The 20,659-nt window shown below is 42.1% G+C and overlaps 1 protein-coding gene across 1 annotated transcript in view; it reads right to left on the bottom strand.

Annotated features, from left to right (window-relative positions):
• Positions 1 to 3,015: 3,015 nt before the first annotated feature.
• LOC111975358 (fibroblast growth factor 22-like) overlaps positions 3,016 to 20,659 on the bottom strand; it is a 46,492-nt gene continuing 28,848 nt past the window's right edge. The window contains exons 2-3 of the mRNA XM_024003597.2: positions 7,474 to 7,577; positions 3,016 to 6,007 (exon numbers count right to left, since the gene is read on the bottom strand). Of these exons, the coding sequence (XP_023859365.1) occupies positions 5,813 to 6,007; positions 7,474 to 7,577 (299 nt within the window). The 3' untranslated portion in view covers positions 3,016 to 5,812. The remainder of the gene's footprint in view (positions 6,008 to 7,473; positions 7,578 to 20,659) is intronic.

Here is a 20,659-nt window from a genome sequence, read left to right as displayed (position 1 = left end):
CTAAATGACTACCGACCCGTACACTCACATCTGTAGCCATGAAGTGCTTTGAAAGGCTGTTCATGGCTCACATCAACACCATCATCTCAGAAACCCTAGACCCACTCCAATTCACATACCGCACCAACAGATCCACAGATGATGCAATCTCTATTGCACTCCACACTGCCCTTTGCCACCTGGACAAAAGGAACACTTACGTGAGAATGCTGTTCATTGACTACAGCTCAGCATTCAACACCATAGAGCCCTCAAAGRTCATCGCTAAGCTAAGGATGCTGGGACTAAACACCTCCCTCTGCAACTGGATCCTTGACTTGTTGAAGGGCCGCCCCCATGTGGGAAAGGGTAGGCAACAACACATCTGCCACGCTGATCCTCAACACGAGCACGCCCCATTCACATCGACAGGGCTGTAGTGGAGCAGGTCGAGAGCTTCAAGTTCCTTGGTGTCCACATCACTAACAAACTATCATGGTCAAAACACACCAAGACAGTCGTGAAGAGGGCAAGACAARGCATATTCCCCCTCGGGAGACTGAAAATATTTGGCATGGGTCCTTAGGTCCTAAAAAAGTTATACAGCTGCACCATCGAGAGCATCCTGACTGATTGCATCACTGCCTGGTATGGCAACTGCTCGGCATCCGACCACAAGGCACTACAGAGGGTAGTGAGTACGGACAAGCTTCCTGCCATCCAGGACCTCTATACCAGGCAGTGTCAGAGGAAGGCACTAGAAATGGTCAAAGACTCCAGCCATCCTAGTCATAGACTGTACTCTTTGCTACCGCACGGCATACGGTCCCGGAGCGCCAAGTCTAGGTCCAAAAGGCTCCTTAACAGCTTCTACCCCCAAGCCATAAGACGCTGAATAGTTAATCAAATGGCTACCCAGACTATTTGCTTTGACCCCCACCTTTTTTTATGCTGCTGCTACTTGCTGTTTATTATCTATGCATTGTAATTTTACCCCTACCTACATGACATGTACTTATTACCGCAATTACTTCAACTAACCAGTATCCCCACACATTGACTTGGTACCGGTACCCCCTGTCTATAGCCTCYTTATTGMTATTGTGTTACTTTAAAAAAAAAACTWGTTTATTTAGTAAATATTTTCTAAACTCTTCTTTTTCTTAAAACTGCATTGTTGGTTAACGGCTTGAAAGTAAGCATTTCACGGTAAGGTCTACACCTGTTGTATTCGTTATCTCAGCCAATCGTGGCTAGCGGGAAGGTTCCTGTATTTTTCCATGGCTAAACCAACTAGGCTAGTAATTTAACAATWTTATTCATATTTACAGATGACATACAAGTTTGTTATTTAGGTACATCAAAGTTCACATGTTCCAGAAGGAATTTCTGCTAAAAAACTCATTTTAATAATTAAAAAAATACATTAAAATGCCTCTTCTGTGAAGTAGTGACATGCAACATACGCCTAGCTTCCTGAAATGAGTCACATATTTACAAGGTATCCAAGGGTATGAGTGCTGATCTAGGATCACGTTTGCTTTTCAGATCATGAAAAATAAGCCATGGGGGACCATATCAAGCGTCTCAAGTTAGGAATTCTATCGGGTGCATTTTTTATTTTCACACAATGTTTTATTTTACACAGTCTAAATTCTGCATTCGACTGGATTTAGTAGAGTATATCTGAGCCTCAATTTCATAGTTTTTCCCTCCCTAAATAAATATGGTTAAAGAATATGTGGGGTTGAACCTGCAATTTTCAGATCTGCATTCAGATCACTAAGCCTCTGCGCAACCAGGGGATAGCTGTGACCTTGTGGTTATTTTTTAAAATGTTTTTATATATGGTCAATAAGGACACAGAACAAATTATTTWAAAAATCCCATCCTCTTCATACACTGTATTTTTGAATTTTCTTTCTTTATCATGTGTTGAACGTCTTATGAAATGTGATTTTGAAATTGAGAAAAGGTACAATTGTTTTCTTATTTAGTTTTAAGGTTCTGAGTCTGTTCTGACTCAGTACGAAAAAGTACGAAAATGTATGCACTCACTACTTACTGTAAGTCGTTCTGGATAAGAGTGTCTGCTAAATGAGTAATGTAAATGTAAAATGTACTTTAGAAGCATATGAATACACAAGAGTACAAGTTATTTCAAGGAAGCTCTATCCAACTAAAATCACATTTCATAAGACGTTCAACACGTGATAAAGAAAGAAAATAATCCAATACAATGTTGCAAGTATGCAGCATATTAAAGGATTAAATTAAAAGTATACAATTTATTTTTATCGTCAATTGCTCATAAGGTCCAACCAAAACTTGACTTCCGCTTTTAACCCAATATCTCTGAATCAGAAAGGTGTTGGGGGCTGACACATTGGGCACTGTTGTTTTATGTGGGTTAACTGCCTTGTGCAAGAGAAGGACAGATTTTTAATCTTGTCGGCTCATGGATTCAAATTAGCAACATTTCAGTTACTGGCCCAATGCTTTAACGACTAGGCCACCTGCCTCTATGAAAAGGATGGGAACATTTTAATAGCTCAGAAATTGTTCTTTGTCCTAATTGACCATATTTGATTGGGGGACACACACACACACACACACACACACACACACACACACACACACACACACACACACACACAAGGCTGCAGCTGTCCCCTGGTGGTGCACAGGTTTAATGAGCTGTCTGCAGATGATTGCATGTTTTTGTTGGGGAGGGGTTACAGGTAGAATATCCATTTCAATGATATATTCAGTTTATATCAAATGTACCTGTGGGCTGCTACTCAAAAGAAAAAGAAAAGTAAGAAATACATACAGAGTTTAAGTAATAATAAATTCAGTATAAACAGGAAAAGAAAACAAAAAAGAAAGTGGGCCTCCACCCCCAACCTCCCATCCCATTCCCCCACCGCCCACTTCCAGAAACCATGTTTCCCATCCCTTCCACCCCACTAGCAACTAAGGTTGTCAGTCACCCCCCAGACCCTCCTGCCCCGCCTCCCGGCGACCAGAGAAAACCCTCCCCATACCATCTTTTGAAAAACAACGGTGGAATTGAGGCTCAGGTATACTCTACTAAAAGAGAGGATATCTTTATTCCTTCAAGATTTATAAAGAACTCAGAAAGGTTGTTCTGTCAACATTCCTGCAACATCAAAGGAACGTGTTGTGCAGCCTAATACAGATATTATCTGAATGTCAGCACAACTAGACAGTTGTTGTGTTTTGGGAACATATCTACAGTATTACCACAACCTAATTAAACATTCTGGAGTCAGTTCAAGAACAGACGAAATGTGTTCTGAGGACATTGTTGTAACATCAGTGGAATGTTTTTTGCACCCTAAAATAAACATTGTAGAATCTTCCGCACAACTAGACAGATTTTGTGTTTCGGGAACATATCTTTTGTGACGTTCACACAATTTTCTCACTAGACTGTTCCCACAACCTGATGAAACATTCTGGAAACTTTTACAGAACAGACAGAATTTGTTCTTGCAACATCAGGCAAATGTTTTATACAAACATTTCATAATCTTCACCTCGACTGGACAGTTTATGTGTTATGAGAATATTTGTTGCAACCTAACAAATGTTCTGGGAACTTTAACAAAACCAATTTTGGTTTGCTGGGAAGAACCTACAGATTTGGCATGTGGCACTTTAAAGATTCAATATGTGTCGCCGCCGAAACGTCCCCCACTAAGACACAGGAAACCTTTAGCCAAGTCTTCAACTCAAAAGATGTAAAACTGTAAGGGTATTGGAAACAAAAGAGCTCACACACTCAAAGTCTCCTTAGACCCTCACACCAACATCCAATTGTTTGGCAGGCCTTTAGATCGAATGGCGGAGCGACATAAAGCTATTTTGACTAGACATGTTTCCCTTCAAAGAAATGTCACATTGACAGTCTGAAAGGTTAGCCTTTCTCCCCCCAATAGAGGCCATTCATCCCCATCTTTCCAATCTGCAGGGTGAAAAGATTCAATGGCCTCCCTACCAGGCCTTCATTGTGATTAAAGACCCATGATAGCCCGTTGAAGAGCTCATCAGCACAAGTATTTTACAAGTCAGGGGAGGTCCACTACAGCATTGAATGTTCATGTTGTTATGATGATAATGCAGATTATGTAACTCTGATGGAGATGTGTTACTATAAGTGACTCCTTGAAAATTGTGTCATTTATGTGCATTTTATTGAAGTTCACCAGGCTGAACATGAATCAAGGCACTCGCTTATGTTGTTATGATGACAGTATTCAATTGACAGACCAATATTGTCTGCTTAATAGCTGACTGATAGTTGAAACGGGTGTTCTGGTAGATACTGTCATTGCTGACCGCTCAGTAGATGATGATTGCGATGTTAGGAGGTGCCATATTACAGTAACATACAGTATAGACTAAAATATGGAATGGATTACAGTTAGGATTTTTGGACTAGACACAAAATGGAGGCAATAACATCAACTTCAAATGWTATACGGTACAAAAAGGCTTAAATATATTAAAAGTTCTATTTGCAACAGGTTTTTGAAAATGTTAACAAGACCTGACAAGATAATGCAATAACCAGTTACCATACGTTAGAAATGAATGGGTAGTCTTAGCACTGTGAAGAAGTGTACATACAGCCTCAAATGCTCAACGTGTTTCAAACAGAGTACCGTATGCATTTAACTACTGAACTCTGGAACTAACATATCAGAGACAATGTCACGAGTCCCACTTTCAAAGATTGACCCCTGAGCTAGTGGTGTAGGATTATTGAATGAGAGAAGGAGGCTAAAGCACACCCCACCGGGCACAGATGTCATTTCTACATCTAGTTTGGATTTACATTTGGTTGAGTCACCATGTCATTGAATTTAGGTAAACATTTAGGTGGAAAATCCAATCAGTTTTCACGTTGATTCAACGTCATCACACTGAATTACTCTGTTGAAATGATGTGGAAACAACGTTGATTCAACTAGTTTTTGCCCAGTGGGACTTCTGCAGAGCTCACACACTCATTTCAGAAACCCAAAATAACCCATAGCCAGATGTCGTCAGTTTATGTTTTTGTCTTATAGCATACATCCATGGGTATCAACGTTCAGTCCAAATGTTTTCGTCAACAAGGAATTCTGTCCCCTCTGAAGTCCAGTCAAGTGCAAGAGTCCTTTTATTGTAAAGGCCTTTCAGTATCTTACGAGAGTCCTCTCTCAAATGCTTTAGTTACTTGCTCAGATGAACATATTTGACAACCTAAAATCAATGTTCAAATCTGTTCACTGTTTGTCAGGTTTCTCTCACCAGTTATTTGCTTTAATAGCATATTGTAAGGTCACTCAAGGAAAAGCATTGTCTCCTGTAGTGTCACAGAAATGAAGGGATGGGTGGGAGGCAATATATAGACAATTCTCGTACCCTTTAAAGGGGGGATATGTTTCAATTACACACTTTAGCAGAAGACGGTGGTGTCAAAATTACTCCTTAACACAGAAGAGCGTCATCAATATCATCCCTCAGCTTGATAACCAATCATAATAATAATAGACATGCTGTATTTACACAATAGTAGCAGCTTTACTTCTGGACCTTACACTAAAAAAGGAATAACTTAAACGTACTGTATTATGCCCCCACTGCGATCTCGACAAACAAAATTGTGTAAAAAAACCCAACAAATGTACATATATGGGAGAGGGGATGTATATAATAATAATAATATCCTCATTAGTTATCTTGATAACAACAACACTAGTAGGAGGGACTGGGACTGTGGTTGGCTGGTTGCAAAGCAGAGCAGAGCCCTGTTGTCCAGCTATGAGGGCAGCATGGGGAGGAAGTGGGTGGAGGGGTGTCTCCTCCGGGCTTTGTGACCTCGCCGGGGCTTCCCCCTACCGTTCAGAGACACAAACATCTGCCTGCCGCCGTGTTTCCAGCGCAGGGAGGCGTACGTGTTGTAGCCGTTCTCCTCGATGCGCTCCTTGAACTTACAGTTAGGGTTGTACTTCACCTGAGAGAGAGAGAGAGAGAGAGAGAGAGAGAGAGAGAGAGAGAGAGAGAGAGAGAGAGAGAGAGAGAGAGAGAGAGAGAGAGAGAGAGAGAGAGAGAGGTGTTTATTATGACTAGAAGGACTAACTAACAGCAGCAGCATGGACATACCTCTGAGCTAGGGACAAAGCTCTACGTCTGTTATTGCACTCAAATGTTCCATATGTTGCTGTGTTGTTATGGAGCCTTTTGTTGTGTGTTCAAAGTGAATGGCCAATCACAGTGAATGGCAAAAATATATATAATTAGGTGATTGTTATGGTTGGACCATGGTCAAGAAAATAGTTGGATGTTACTGAAAAACCAACATGAAAAAGCATAACAAACAATCAGATTCATGCTTTTTCATGTTGGTTTTTTCTTCCTTTATCTACTTCTGAGGCTAAAAACAGAAGCAGTGATTTGTGTCAATATACATGCACAGCCTAGCCAACAAAGCCCTCTCCACTTTGCCTTGGGTGGTTGAGCTTCTTATCTGTAAGTGAGTATGACCTTAAAGATGTGACCGTGACAACGGATTCTAGAGAAATCCCCTCTACAGGCCTCTATCAGTCCGAGATCACAGGGCCCTTATGGAGATAGCATCAGCCTAGCATGATTCTTCTGCTTAATGATCATTTAGGGAGGATCCAGTGGGAAGTGAATGGAGAGGCTTTGGTAGGCTGATTGAGTTCATCTATGTCCTATTTACACCGGTGGCAGGGTGAAATAACTGTCTGCAAACTTGTCTCATCACAGCTTCARAGTACTGACGGATTGCCAGCTCCAGATTTCTCTCTCTCTCTCTCTCTCTGAGCTGTAAACCACTTAGTGCTCTATTCAGTCTGTATCACTGAAATGTTACAGATTGCGCAATAAAAATGTAAAGGTAATTTCTGATTGAGACGACATATGCAACATTTACCGGGAAAGCAGTCTCCGCTGACGCGGAAACATTGCCTTTAAATTTCAATCACACTGTAATGCTGAACTTCTGCGATACAGATTGAATAGTGCCCTTAGACACCACGGCATAGGCAGCCTCATTACATGACAGAGAGAGAGAGAGAAAGAGAGGGAGGGAAAGAAAGAAAGAGAGAGCTGGCTGTGTGTGAGCACAACTGCGGGCAGACGGCACTCTAGACCTTCACATCTGCCTATTTTGTCATCTCAGTTCAGCTTCCTTTTCTTGGCCATCTATTTTGACAGTGGAACAAGCCTCTCTTCAAGTCATGCATGTGAGCATCACCTGTAGCTATCATCAGGSTTGGCCCAGGTGTATAGCCATGATTGATACTGCAACTCTGGTCTGCTGTGGATTTTCCTAGTGGATACCTCGAAGACTCACTTGAATGGAATGATCCGTGTTTGTAGGAACCATCAGGGTCCCCTAGCTAGAACCTGGCCCCCCAGATTGTCTTGTGAAACAATGTTGCAAGGTGTACCTACCGATCCAAAGAGTGTGCCTTTTTTGGACATTGCTAAGTACAGCCCGGTGCTGACCGATTTGATGGCGACGACTCCCACACTGACAGATCGGATTTCCATTAGACCTGAAAAAGAAGGAACAGGAGTCTGTTTGAACAGGGGAGTTTCCGCATCAAAAGCCATTCATTACCGATTAGGGAACCAGGCGGCCATATGCTCTGGGGAGAATTTTTTTCCCAAGACGAGAGAAAAATATGCACAATGGTCCATTTAAACGATTCCCTTTGTGAAGAGACATCATCTACGATGCAGTTCCTCAACGATTGGCTCCCTGAGAATGACTAGACTGCAGAGAAATAAATACATTTGAAAATAAGCTGTGTATGTCATACAGAAATACAGCGATATGATTAAAATCCGCCATTTCAAACGCATATCAAAAACAATATTCAAGAGGGAAAAAATCAATTTACAAGTTTTTAAAAAATTATTTGCCATTCAAAAACCATTTCCCGAGCTCACTGGTGTGCATCCGACCATGGCCTGATGTATCTACACTGAGTATACAAAACATTAAGAACAACTTCCTAATATTGAGTTGCACCCCCTTTTGCCTTCAGAAGATTTGTCGGGGCATGGACTCTGCAAGGTGTCGAAAGAGTTCCACAGGGATGCTTGCCCATGTTGACTTCGATGCTTCCCATAGTTGTGTCAAGTTGGCTGATACAGAAACTGTTGAGCATGAAAAACCCAGCAGCATTGCAGTTCTTAACACACTCAAACCGGTATGCCTACTACCATACCTCGTTCAAAGGCACTTCAATCTTTTGTCTTGCCCATTCACCCTCTGAATGGCACACATACACAATCCATGTCTCAATTGTCTCAAGGCTTAAAAATCCTTCTTTGACCTGTCTCCTCCCTTTCATCTACACTGATTGAAGTGGATTTAAGAAGCGACATCAATAAGGGATCACAGCTTTCACCTGGATTCCCCTGGTCAGTCTATGTCATGGAAAGAGCAGGTGTTCCTAATGTTTTGTACACTCAGTATACACCATCTCAGTAGACTGACTGCAGCATACAGCACAAAGGGCATTATGGGCTGGGTCCCAGCCTGCACAGGGAAGGAGTGCCATCATCCCAGACCTGACACTGACACTCCACCCGGATGATACCCGGTGTTGTTTACCAGGGAGACACAAAGCAGCGTCTGATGGCCACTTACACCAACCTCTTACCCACTTTTACCATGAAAGACCTGGCAGTGCTGCAGGCTAATTGTTTCCTCTGGGCACTGATTGCAAACAAGTCCCATGTAGCTTGGTCTTAATCTGGTTTTAGTCTACACAAAAGGCCCTTAGCCATTGTCATGACGATAGACAAAAATATTTTGGAAATGACCTAAGGGCCTTACCGTGGGGGCCTGAATAGAACCTAATTGCTGGATATGCATTTCCCTTGGATAACTCCTGCTGGCTTTATTTGGACAGTCTCACCTTCAAAGGTACCCTGATGTGGCCTGCTATCTGATCTGAACACACATCCCTCCCAACAGACACCACCAGCCACGGAAACCCAGTTTAGAGGAGAAAAACATGTTGAGAAACATGATGMTTTTTTTCTCCTCCTATGGGCACCTCTGGATGTTGCTGAAAAAGGAAACAAGGCCAATAAATGGCCTGTTGCCTTTGGACAGGGCCTGTAAACACTGTAACACATCAAGGTGCTGAAGGAGATGTGGACCCCATGCCAGTAGGAAATGAAGCAGGAGCCGTAAACTCGCAAAGCGCCCAGACCAGAGGTGCAGCATTGCTCATGCAGAACAACATGTGCTGAAGGGGGCAGCGAGTGAGTTTCCGAGCAGGGTTCCTGGTTAAACCCATCCAGCGATGAAAAATAAACGCCCTCCCCAGGGTCCTGAGCAGGTGCTACTCTCCCGCCACTGCCATCTTTCCCCCATTTACTTATGTAAATCCAGACTTTGTTTGGATAGAAATTAGGAAAAATGTGTACTTGGCAGCAACAGTTGATTTAATATGTTTGGGGATTAAATAATCAGTCTCAGATCAGAATTCACACTGCTGTACTGGATTTTCAGGTTCCACCTGCCTGTATCTGGATAGATCATAGCAGAAAGGTCTTAGGGACAGCGGAAATCCTTATTCAGGGGAAATCCTTATCATCCCACTTATTGGGATAGTCAAACCACATTACAAAATTACACATTGGTTTCCTTACCCTGTAAGCAGTCTATGGACAAGGTATGACAGCAATTTATGCTTTGGTTTAGTTTACCTGTCACTGTTTTCACATGCTTATGTTAAGCATTTAAGGATTTGTACCAATATTAGCATTTTTCGTGCATCATGCCCAAATCAAAAGTACAGTATCTATAATGGCGAACGTGCATGAAGATGACAGAATTCAGATGTCATTGTTTTAGCACTATCCACTCACTGTTTTTACTACGGTGCGCGACATGTTCCAATAAATCAGTACAATCTACAGTACTTTTTCAGTTTTTCAAAATGCCAGCGTCTTGAAGCTAATGTTGGGGTCATGTATACCCTGCTAATGACCATACAAAAAAAGAGTAACAAAGAACAATTTACAATACAGCGGTAAGCGCATGGGGGCCGCCATCTTTACGCACCTCCATGCATCTATTTTTTGGCTGGCGTTAAGACCGCTCTGGCGTCAAACGCACGTTAGTTTTCAGTTTGCAACCAAAAGCTGGTTTTTAGCGGTAACGCAGTAGGTTATGGCATGGATTTTGACAGTGGAAACGCAGCCTATCCAGCCGTGACGCACACTGCCCATATGCGCATGGAACAAGAGTAGCCTAATGTGCTTTTGGTGCCTGTACACTTCGTATTTAGACACTAATGTTTTTTCCCATTTCGTTTTATTTGATTAAAAATCAAGCATAGCCTCAATGAAGGCTCTTTTTTTTTATATGCCCAATGCAATCGTGAAGTAGTCAAGACTGTCGATAAAGGATTTGGCTCCTGAGACCGCTTGGAAATAAATCTTTATCACCAAAGCTTTATTAAAATATCAAGTTTGAGAGGAGTAAAAAGAAAGCTGTCAAAGAACACACATCCGCACAGTTTCACATTGCACATCACTCTCTCGTTTAATGACATGTGGCACTCATCCTGCCAACTCATTCATCCGTCAAGCAGCACACTGTCGTTAACCATAACAACTTAGAGTACGACGAACAGCACGTCGTACCATACATAACACTGACATTTATTTTTTATCTATGCATTGTAGGCAGGCCCACATTATTTTAGCCATGCAGGTCCCTTTTTTGAACGTGCGTAAAACCCCCTCCATGATGTAGGCTACGTGCCCATGCCCATCATGAAACGAGAGATGAGAACCTCTGTGAATACCGTTGAAACTCGTATTTAGAGATATCTGTAACCTATAAAATTGCTTGTTTTCCATTTAATTGTATTACACCCAAACTTATTAGAATGATTCACCTTCCTGATTTTTTGGTGACAACATCTGCGCTTGCAATGCAACTTCTGAAGATGTGTGAATGCGATCGGATCTGTAAAATGGTTCCGATTATGTTCAGAAAACATAGGCCTATTTGGGAGCAGTACAACGGTATAATGGACATTCTCCGTTTCTTTTTATATTGGATCTTTATCCAGTTAATGTGAAAAGTTTGGATGTGTGTAAAACCCTCCATAGTCTGCGTTGGTTTAATATTATACAGTGCCTTCGTAAATTATTCAGACCCCTTGACTTTTTCCACATTTTGTTAAGTTACAGCTTTATWAAAAAATTGCTTAAATTGTTTTTTTTCCATCAACAATCTACACACAATACCTCATAATGACAAATCAAAAACAGGTTTTTAGAAATGTTTGCTAATTTATTCAAAATAAAAAACTGAAATATTACATTTACATAAGTATTCAGATCCTTTACTCAGTACTTTGTTGAAGCACCTTTTGCAGTGATTACAGCCTTGAGTCTTCTTGCGTATGACGCTGCAAACTTGGCACACCTGTATTTGGGGAGTTTCTCCCAATCTTCTCTGCAGGTCCTCTCAAGCTTTGTCAGGTTCGATGGGGAGCATTACTGCACAGCTATTTTTAGGTCTCTCCAGAGATGTTCGATCGGGTTCAAGTTCGGGATCTGGCTAGGCCACTCAAAGACATTCAGAGACTTGTCCCGAAGGATCTGTCTGTACTTTGCTCCGTTTATCTTTGCCTCGATCCTGACTAGTCTCCCAGTCCCTGCCGCTAAAAAACATCCCCACAGCATTATGCTGCCACCACCATGCTTCACCGTAGGGATGGTGCCAGGTTTACTCTAGACGTGACGCTTGGCATTCAGGCCAAAGAGTTCAATCTTGGTTTCATCAGACCAGAGGGTCTTGTTTCTCATGGTCTGAGAGTCTTTATGTGCCTTTTGGCAAACTCCAAGCGGGCTGTCATGTGCCTTTTACTGAGGATTGGCTTCCGTCTGGCCACTCTACCATAAATGCCTGATTGGTGGAGTGCTGCAGAGATGGTTGTCCTTCTGGAAGGTTCTCCCATCTCCACAGAGGAACTCTAGAGCTTTGTCAGAGTGTCCATCGGGTTCTTGGTTACCTCCATGACCAAGGCCCTTCTCCCCCGATTGCTCAGTTTGGCTGGGCGTCCAGCTCTAGGAAGAGTCTTGGTGGTTCCAAACTTCTTCCTTTTAAGAATGATGGAGGCCACTGTGTTCTTGGGGACATTCAATGCTGCAAAKAWWWTTTGTTACCCATCCCCAGATCTGTACCTCGACACAATCCTGTCTCTGAGCTCTACGTACAATTCCTTCGACCTCATGGCTTGGTTTTTGCTCTGACGTGCACTGTTTAGAATTTGATTAGAATTATTCATTCTCTTTTTAGGCGTTATCAATAGTGATTTTAATCTTGCTTATTGACAATGTTTGGCATGTCCATGCTCAGCCATAATGCAATTTATCGTTGGCCTAGCCCCTGTGAATGCTATTGAAGCCATGCAATTAATTTGAACAATGTGGACTGTAAATGGATTCAATTTAACATATTTAGCAAAGATAAGTCTATATTTTGTTATTTAATTTCTGTAAGCCATTTAATTAACTATAGCGGACTAACATTGCAATTGGAGTTGATTCCAAGGCAATACATAAAAGACCATAAATACACAACTTGAAACAACCACATATTTCGCCATGGAGCACGTTCTGATTGGCTAGTGACGGGCCAAGCCTCAACACACCCACAACTTGTTTATTCATCAAAATACAGCCCTTTTGCGCCAAAGCCAGCAAGTGCCCGATAAGTGTGATAATGAAAATAGCAAAAATATTTCCGACACACCCCTGAACCTTTAGTGCCACCACCTGCGCTGAGTTTACCATTGTGAGGTTTGTTAAAATAGATCCCCCGCTATTGATTGTGAAGCTCAACAAAGTTACTTACGGTGCCTTCAAAAAGTATTCATAGCCCTCGACTTATTCCACATTTTGTTGTGTTACAGCCTGAATTCACCCATCTACACACAATACCCCATAATGACAAAGTGAAAAAATGGTTTTATACATTTTTACAAATATTGAAAATGAAATAGAGAAATATCTCATTTACATAAGTACTCACATATTAGAATTACCTTTGGCAGCGATTACAGCTGTGTCTTTCTGGTTAAGTCTCTAAGAGCTTTGCACACCTGGATTGTATAATAGTTGCCTGTTATTCTTTAAAAAAGCTCTGTCAAATTGGTTGTTGATCATTGCTAAACAAGCATTTTCAAGRCTTGCCATAGATTTCGAAGTAAATTTATGTCAAAACTGTAACTCAGCCACTCAGGAACATTCACTGTCTTCTTGGTAAGCAACTCCACTGTAGATTTGGCCTTGTGTTTTAGGTTATTGTCCTGCTGAAAGGTGAACCCAACCTGCTTTCCAGTGTCTGGTGGAAATCAGGTTGAACAAGATTTTCCTCTCGGATTTTACCTGTGCTTAGCTCCATTCCGTTTCTTATTTATCCTGTAAGACTCCCCAGTCCTTACTGGTTACAAACATACCCATAACATGATGCAGCCAGCAATATGCTTGAAAATATGGACAGTGGTACTCAGTAATGTGTTGTATCGGATTTTCGCCAAACATAACACTTTGTATTTAGGACAAAAAGTGAATTGCTTTGACACATTTTTTGCAGTATTACTTTAGTGCCTTGCTGCAAACAGGATGCATGTTTTGGAACATTTTTATTCTCCCCAGGCTTCCTTCTTCTCACTCTGTCATTTATGTTAGTATTGTGGAGTAACTACAATGTTGTTGATCCATCCTCAGTTTTCTCCTATCACAGCCATTAAACTCTGTAACTGTTTTATAGTCAGAATTGGTTTCATGGTGAAATCCCTGAGCGGTTTCCTTCCTTTCTGGCAACTGGATTAGGAAGGACGCCTGTATCTTTGTAGTGACTAGGTTTATTGATACACCATCCAAAGTGTAATTAATAACTTCACCATGTTCAAAGGGATATTCAATGTCTGCTTTTTCCCCCCAACTTCCAATAGTTGCCATTCTTTGCAAGACGAATTCCACTTTGACATTATGGGGTATTGTGTGTAGGCCAGTGACAAAAAAATATAAATGTTATACATTTTACATTCAGTCTTTAACGGAACAAATTGTGGAAAAAATCAAGAGGTGTGAATACTTTCTGAAGGCAGTGTATAGATGATTTGAACATGATGCGCTAAAAATGCTAATATCAGTCCCATGACTTGAATGGGATTTGTACCACAAATGCTAAAATGTTAACATGTGGAAACAGTGCTAGGGAAACTAAACCAAAGCATGGATTGCTGTCATACCTTGTCAATAGACTGCTTAAAGGGTAGGGAAACCGATATGTAATTTGGGTGAACTATCCCTTTAAGTGACGTTGTGAAACCAACCCCTCACTAAATAAGATAGCCAAAGACAGTGTCAGCATCTCCTTTCTTCCTGTCTCCCCTGTCAGCATGGAGCAATACACAGACTCCCAGCTGCTAACACCATTATCCATGCTTACCAGGTTAAGTCATTCACATCAGACACACACAGAGAGAGACAGAGAGGGTAAATAAATACAGGGCCTGTTGAGTCTTTCTTCTCTGACATGTGTGTGGACATGGAGACCCATTTTTCACACAGCTGCAGTGGTGAGGCCAGCCTAGAGCCTTTAAGGGCACGTTAGCACTTTGATGGCAACGTCCCCTTTACGAGCTGTGTTTACAAACACTGGGCGTTTTGGTGGCAGGGAGCGTGCAAGCGACTCATAAACTAATAGGCCCAGGCCGGCTTGTGATTGGAGCTCATCGTGGGTTTATGGGGACTTGTCCAGTCCAATGAAAACCGCTGGTGCCTGAAAGTACTAATTGCCATCATTTGCTGCTCTGAGCTCCAGGCACAGTAGGTGCTAACATATTCCTCACTCTGATATGTAGACTACAGTATGTACTGAAGGCACGGAGTGGTTAAAATGACTTTTTCCCTGAAGTATCAAATGCAGGCACGTGGATATCTCACGTGTGAGAATAGTTTTGCGGTTGTTTCGATATCAGAGAGAAAAAGACTTCCATCGACACCCATGCTCAAATCGGTTTCACCATTCCCTTTCTTCTCATTACCTGTTATTTCATCCGTACATGGCAGTGTAGCTGCCAGCAGAACCAACATCTAAGGACATGAGATGGGGATTTGACATTGCTTAGAGAAAGTGCTTGGTCTCTGGACACTTGACCAGACATCCATAAAGGTCACTTAGATCCATACTGTAACTCTTAGTCACCTTTGAAAAGTCAGGTCATTGTTTTCAAAGCTGGCGGCAGAGCTAGTTTTAACCACCTTTTCTAAACACACGTTACATTCCCAAGGTCACTAATATTGGGCTAGCTGCAACAACTCCACCTAAGACTTCTGACTTACTCAAATGTGTGGCTTTATTGACCTAATTTGTACTTATGAAGCTAATGACCATGAGTACTCAAATTACAGTAGACCCACATGTAATGTATGAGAATATGTCATATTATGCAATGAGTGCCTTTTTCAATGCAAAATTAACCAATTGTTGCATGTGGACATGCAATAAAATAAGAAATGATTCAAGAAAAGGAAGCTATTTGTAATCATGCTGTTAATATTGATTAGGAAGGTACTTTTTGCTTACTTCTTGCCCTTGGCAGAATCTGCTAACCTTTGACATGTTTTGGCCAGAGCTGTCAATAATCCGAAGCTGTTATTACAAGCAAGTCCTACCCTATACAGGACTAGTCAAGTGTGGACTGACCATTTTTTTTTAAGCATAGAAGAAGCATTTTCCCAGTCTTTTTTTACTCTTTCTCTTTCCATTCTTTCCCCCTTTTGTGGAAGTGAGCCAATCGTCAGATCATTCAGCCTTTTCTGCCGTAGAAAAAAAAAACGCAGTAAGGGAAGCGAGAGACACTCTCACGGGTTTCCTTTTGTCAGACTCATGCTATGGGAGGAGGAGGGAGTGGGTACAGGGTGTAGGTGCTGGTAATAAGAAGGGGGGGAGGTCATAAAACTATGTCGACTCCAATTTGCCTCTCCGTCCCCCAATAAGTCTTTGTTACTTACCTGAGAGGTGGAGGGGAGATCTTATTAATGACTCAGCTTTGTGTTGGACTTGGAGGGAGGAGGGGGGTGGGGGTCGGGACTTTCCCTCCCACCACAATTAAAAAGCAGGGGATAAGGAAGGAGCAGAGTCGAGTGAAAGACCTTCTTTTTGGGTCTTTAATTTCTTGGGTTGCCCCCTTCAGCAGCCCTCCATGGCCCGGTGCTCGACCAGGAGAGAGCCTGGGAATCTGGGCGCTCCCGCTGGGCGCCTGCTCTTGATTGACATACCTTTTCAATTATTTCACAGTTTGCCTTTAAAATGGAGAGGTCCCTGTTGTTTTTTTTCTCTGCCCTCCTTTTCAAAACACAAGCTTTTCATGCTGGGTCTTCACTGCTGGGCCTAATGGCTGTGACCAGCACCTTTGATCTGAGCTGACCCCCTCAGAGGGCTGGGGACTGGGTCCAAGCAAATGCCTGTGTGTGTGTGTGTGTGTGTGTGTGTGTGTGTGTGTGTGTGTGTGTGTGTGCTGTCTCTTATACACATCTAGATGTGTATAAGAGACAGGTGTGTGTGTGTGTGTGTGTGTGTGTGTGTGTGTGTGTGTGTCTGCCTCTGCTGTCGTATTGCTGTCTCTTATACACATCTAGATGTGTATAAGAGACAGGTGTGTGTGTGTGTGTGTGTATGTGTGTGTGTGTCTGCCTCTGCCTCTGCCTCTGCCTCTGCCTCTGCCTCTCTGAATGGTTAAGGAAGGAGGGGACATAGCCAGCATCACTTACTTTAAACACCTTGAAAGATTATCATGGGAACAAGAATTTAGTTGGTAGATCGAAATCATTCCAAGTGATCCCCGGCAGTAAACTCTTTATGTAGAATTACTCTGGTATTAAGCATACAGTTTTTACTTTTATCTCAACTTAGGTCACCCGTTTTAAAAGAATTCGTTGAATATGATCATCTGTAGATCTCTGCTACAGATATTAGAGTTTTACAGTAGGAAACAAATGGAGGATAAGGAAAATCATTAATATTTGCTTCAACTGTTATTGTCTGTGACTTATCTGTGTCTTATGTGAGCCATATCAGTCTTATCATAGCCAAACTCTGCCAGGTAGGAAGGAGAATAGGACAATGGACCCCTCTTGACCTTTTCACGTCACTTTTTATGAGTATCTAGTGATTTTTAGACATCTTGATACCCCCATCTTTTGTGTGTTGCTCGAAATGCAATGGGGGGGAACAAAGGAAGAGAAAGGAGAGCTTAGATTCACACCAATGGCTTCTACCTTGTCGCTTGTCTGTGCTTGAAAGGCTGGTGAGGGGAGAGACTCCTATCAGTCTGTCCTGCTCTGCCTCTCATAGCTACTTTCACCTGCACGTTTTATGGACACTCTTCTAGAACTACAATAATTGCAGACACTCTGTTTACACACAACTTTCTCCTTGACCTGTAGATAAGATACTGTAAGGCAGAGCAAACACAGTACTTGTTTCATGACCAACATTTGAAAGGAACGTCTCTTACCAAAATGCATAGACTTTTATACTTGTGGGTCTAAATAAGATAAAGTCAAAGAATGAGTGAAGAAAATAACACCCTCACAACCCTAACACAAGCAGCTGACCAGGCCATCAGTTAGTAGGCCATTCAATAACAAACATCCTCATCTAACTGGTCCCTGTCCAAGCTGACAGCCTGGTAGCATAATGCCGACCCACATCGCCATGCGGTTAAGAGCAGCCTGACGTTGTGGTGACAGATCAAGGCCAGAAGCATGTCACTGGCAGGTTCATCGCTCTCACTCAACACAGCTCTGAAGGCATAGAGTTAACGGAGGCAACAAGAGTTCACCCAACAGTGGGTCTCCAAGGTATGTAGACAGGGATCTGTAATGTGAGATCTGCAAAATATTCACACAAAAAAGAGTGGATCATAACCGTTTTTTAAATATTGTATATTGTTGAATTTKTTGCCTGGTTGAAGTAATTCATAATAGACCCCTATAATGGCAAGGGTTTTGGCTCATTCCAACTGAACGAGTAACTTTGCTTTTAAAATATGATTGATAAACGTTCCCTATAGCATTGCATTGGTACATAACAGAAGTACATAACATAATGGGAATTTTATAAATTACATGTACAGTATAGTATAGTATGGAGAATGACTATTGGATGGCTGTGGCATTAGTCTTGACAGTGTTACCACTAGATTGAGCAGCCCATTAGCTTCTAGCGATAGCTGGCTAATAGATGGTGAACGACTTGTCAGGGACCCAGTGCTTTCGGCTATATTAGCAGAATTTACTGGAAGCTTGATAATTCTATCATGTGCAAATGCTTCATTGATAAATGTTTTTTAATGAGTGGCTGAATGAAACCTGATCTTCCGTTGACTACCAGTGACAGTGTTGGGACAAAAAGGGATCCCTACAGGAGACACAGTCTGCTGGGAGGCTAGAAGGGACTGGCTAACCTTCACATAGGAGCTTGTAATTGAGTCAGGGTACATGAACTCACAGTCCACCAAGGGAAAAGACAGCAGAGATATAATATTAAACAGCTTTAAATCTTACACTGTATATTAATACACGACACTTGGTACTTTTTGTGAAGCCCAGTCGCACTTGTCTCAGTGATATACAGTATGTCCACAGTATAATGGTATGCTGTGACTCTGACATCCTAATTTAAACATTAGCCCGCTCAGCTTTCAGCTTTCAAACAGCTTTGATCTCTGGGAAAACAGAGAGGGGTAGATTTAGGTAGACTTTATGTTGTGCCTGTGCCTGATTGGCCCTGTTACATCATGACATGAAAGCAAAGATAGGCATTTTATGTCAGAGCAGGGAGGGAGCAGGCAGCAGGGCTTGTTTGGGTCAGGGTGCTGCATGGTGCTTGTGGCCACATGTCTTTCCCATTAACCTGTGTCTAAGGGGGAGGTCAGGGACAGACAGGAAGCATCATTGATCAGGCTCAATCTCAGCGTCTGCTCGCTGAAACCAGAGGACAAAGGCCAGGCAGGGGAGAGGTACAGGGAAGGGCAGGGAGAGAAATCCCCATAGAGCCCCATACCATGACCGACTGGGTGGGTGATTGAGAATTACAGCTGGAAGAGAGAGCACCCCTGCTGAAATATCGCCCTCTGAAACAAATTTAGAGGCATGAGAGACCTTGATTAGCCAATTGGAGGAGAATTCTCTAAGCACTATTTCCAATCCTGGAGGGCTCAAACGGTTTGTTCATCAGAGAGCAGAGCGAGAGGATAGAACTGGATATCTAGCCCTGAAGATGTTCATGCCAAATCAATGCACCATAACCAAATACAATACTAGGAGAAACTAAGAAACATACCAAAAAAAAAGACTTAATATTTCAACCTTCAGAGGTGAAACATGCTTTTGAGTATCGTCACATCACATTCACTTTTCATTTGACTGGTGAATAATCATGTAATTATCTTCAGAGATATTCGTTTAACTTAAAACTCTATTCACACCGGCTTCAGGTAGAAAGCGAGCCACATTGTATGATGGGGAATTTGTGACCTTTGGTTTTTACACCAGTGTTTTGTTTTTATAACTGCACGCTCCATAACTAATATGGCTGTCAAAAGGTAATGCCAGTTTTATGCTCAAATACATATGGTGTGATGCCCTCACCTGTTTACAGGACTGACTGGTGCTGGACATTTACAGTCTCTTTAACGGCCCTGTGAGTGCCACCCCAGAGCAGTGCTCCAGAGCTGCGGCTCCGTATTGCAGCTGTGGAGCTCACGGCTCAGCGTCAGGGCAGTGGCCTGTGTCTCCGGACATGCCTCATACCTATTAAATCTCACAAGACAAATATGATTTATTCATCCCACCCAAATAGCTATGAGACACATCTCCTCGGAGCAGAGCTGAGTGGCTCCCTCATGCACACACACACACACACACACACACACACACACACACACACACACACACACACACACACACACACACACACACACACACACACACACACACACACACACACACACACACACACACACACACAGTGTATATTAAGCAGTACACACATACAATAAAGTTTTGCCTCTAATTGCTGACTACTTTTCTTAGTAAATAGATACAAAAAAAATTGTTCCTTTATAACCGTTCATTTCCATACCCAGACAAACTTCGGACCCAGACTTAGATGAGATGAAAGCTGAATATCAGAAAAAAGCCCACACCAACTTGATGAAATCTCAGTCTCAGCAATAACATTACCTGAACATCTCTCAGGTTTACAACATGTTGGAGACATTCAATGCAGCAAAAGTAGCCAAAGTGAAAAGTTTCCAGCCTTTTGGCCTGTGCTTTTTGGTTCTACTCTGTCTTCAAATGAGGTAAGACTGTCTGGGACTCTTGGCTTCCAGTGATTCTAACAAGTAATAAAGATACTCATGGCTAATTTAACTCTGTCATTTCTGGCCAGTTGTGATCATTCCTCAAAGTAATGGATGTTGTTTTTATAAAACGGTTGGATATTTTTTTATAACCATAACCACAGCTAATTCAGCAGGATAAAACAATACAGTCTGGTACATATGCTACGACACAC

The sequence above is a fragment of the Salvelinus sp. IW2-2015 genome, linkage group LG16, assembly GCF_002910315.2.
Source record: "Salvelinus sp. IW2-2015 linkage group LG16, ASM291031v2, whole genome shotgun sequence".
In the NCBI taxonomy this organism is placed as follows: domain Eukaryota; kingdom Metazoa; phylum Chordata; class Actinopteri; order Salmoniformes; family Salmonidae; genus Salvelinus; species Salvelinus sp. IW2-2015.
The sequence above is the reverse complement of the archived record's forward strand: the minus strand, read 5'-3'. Positions and strand labels throughout refer to the sequence as shown.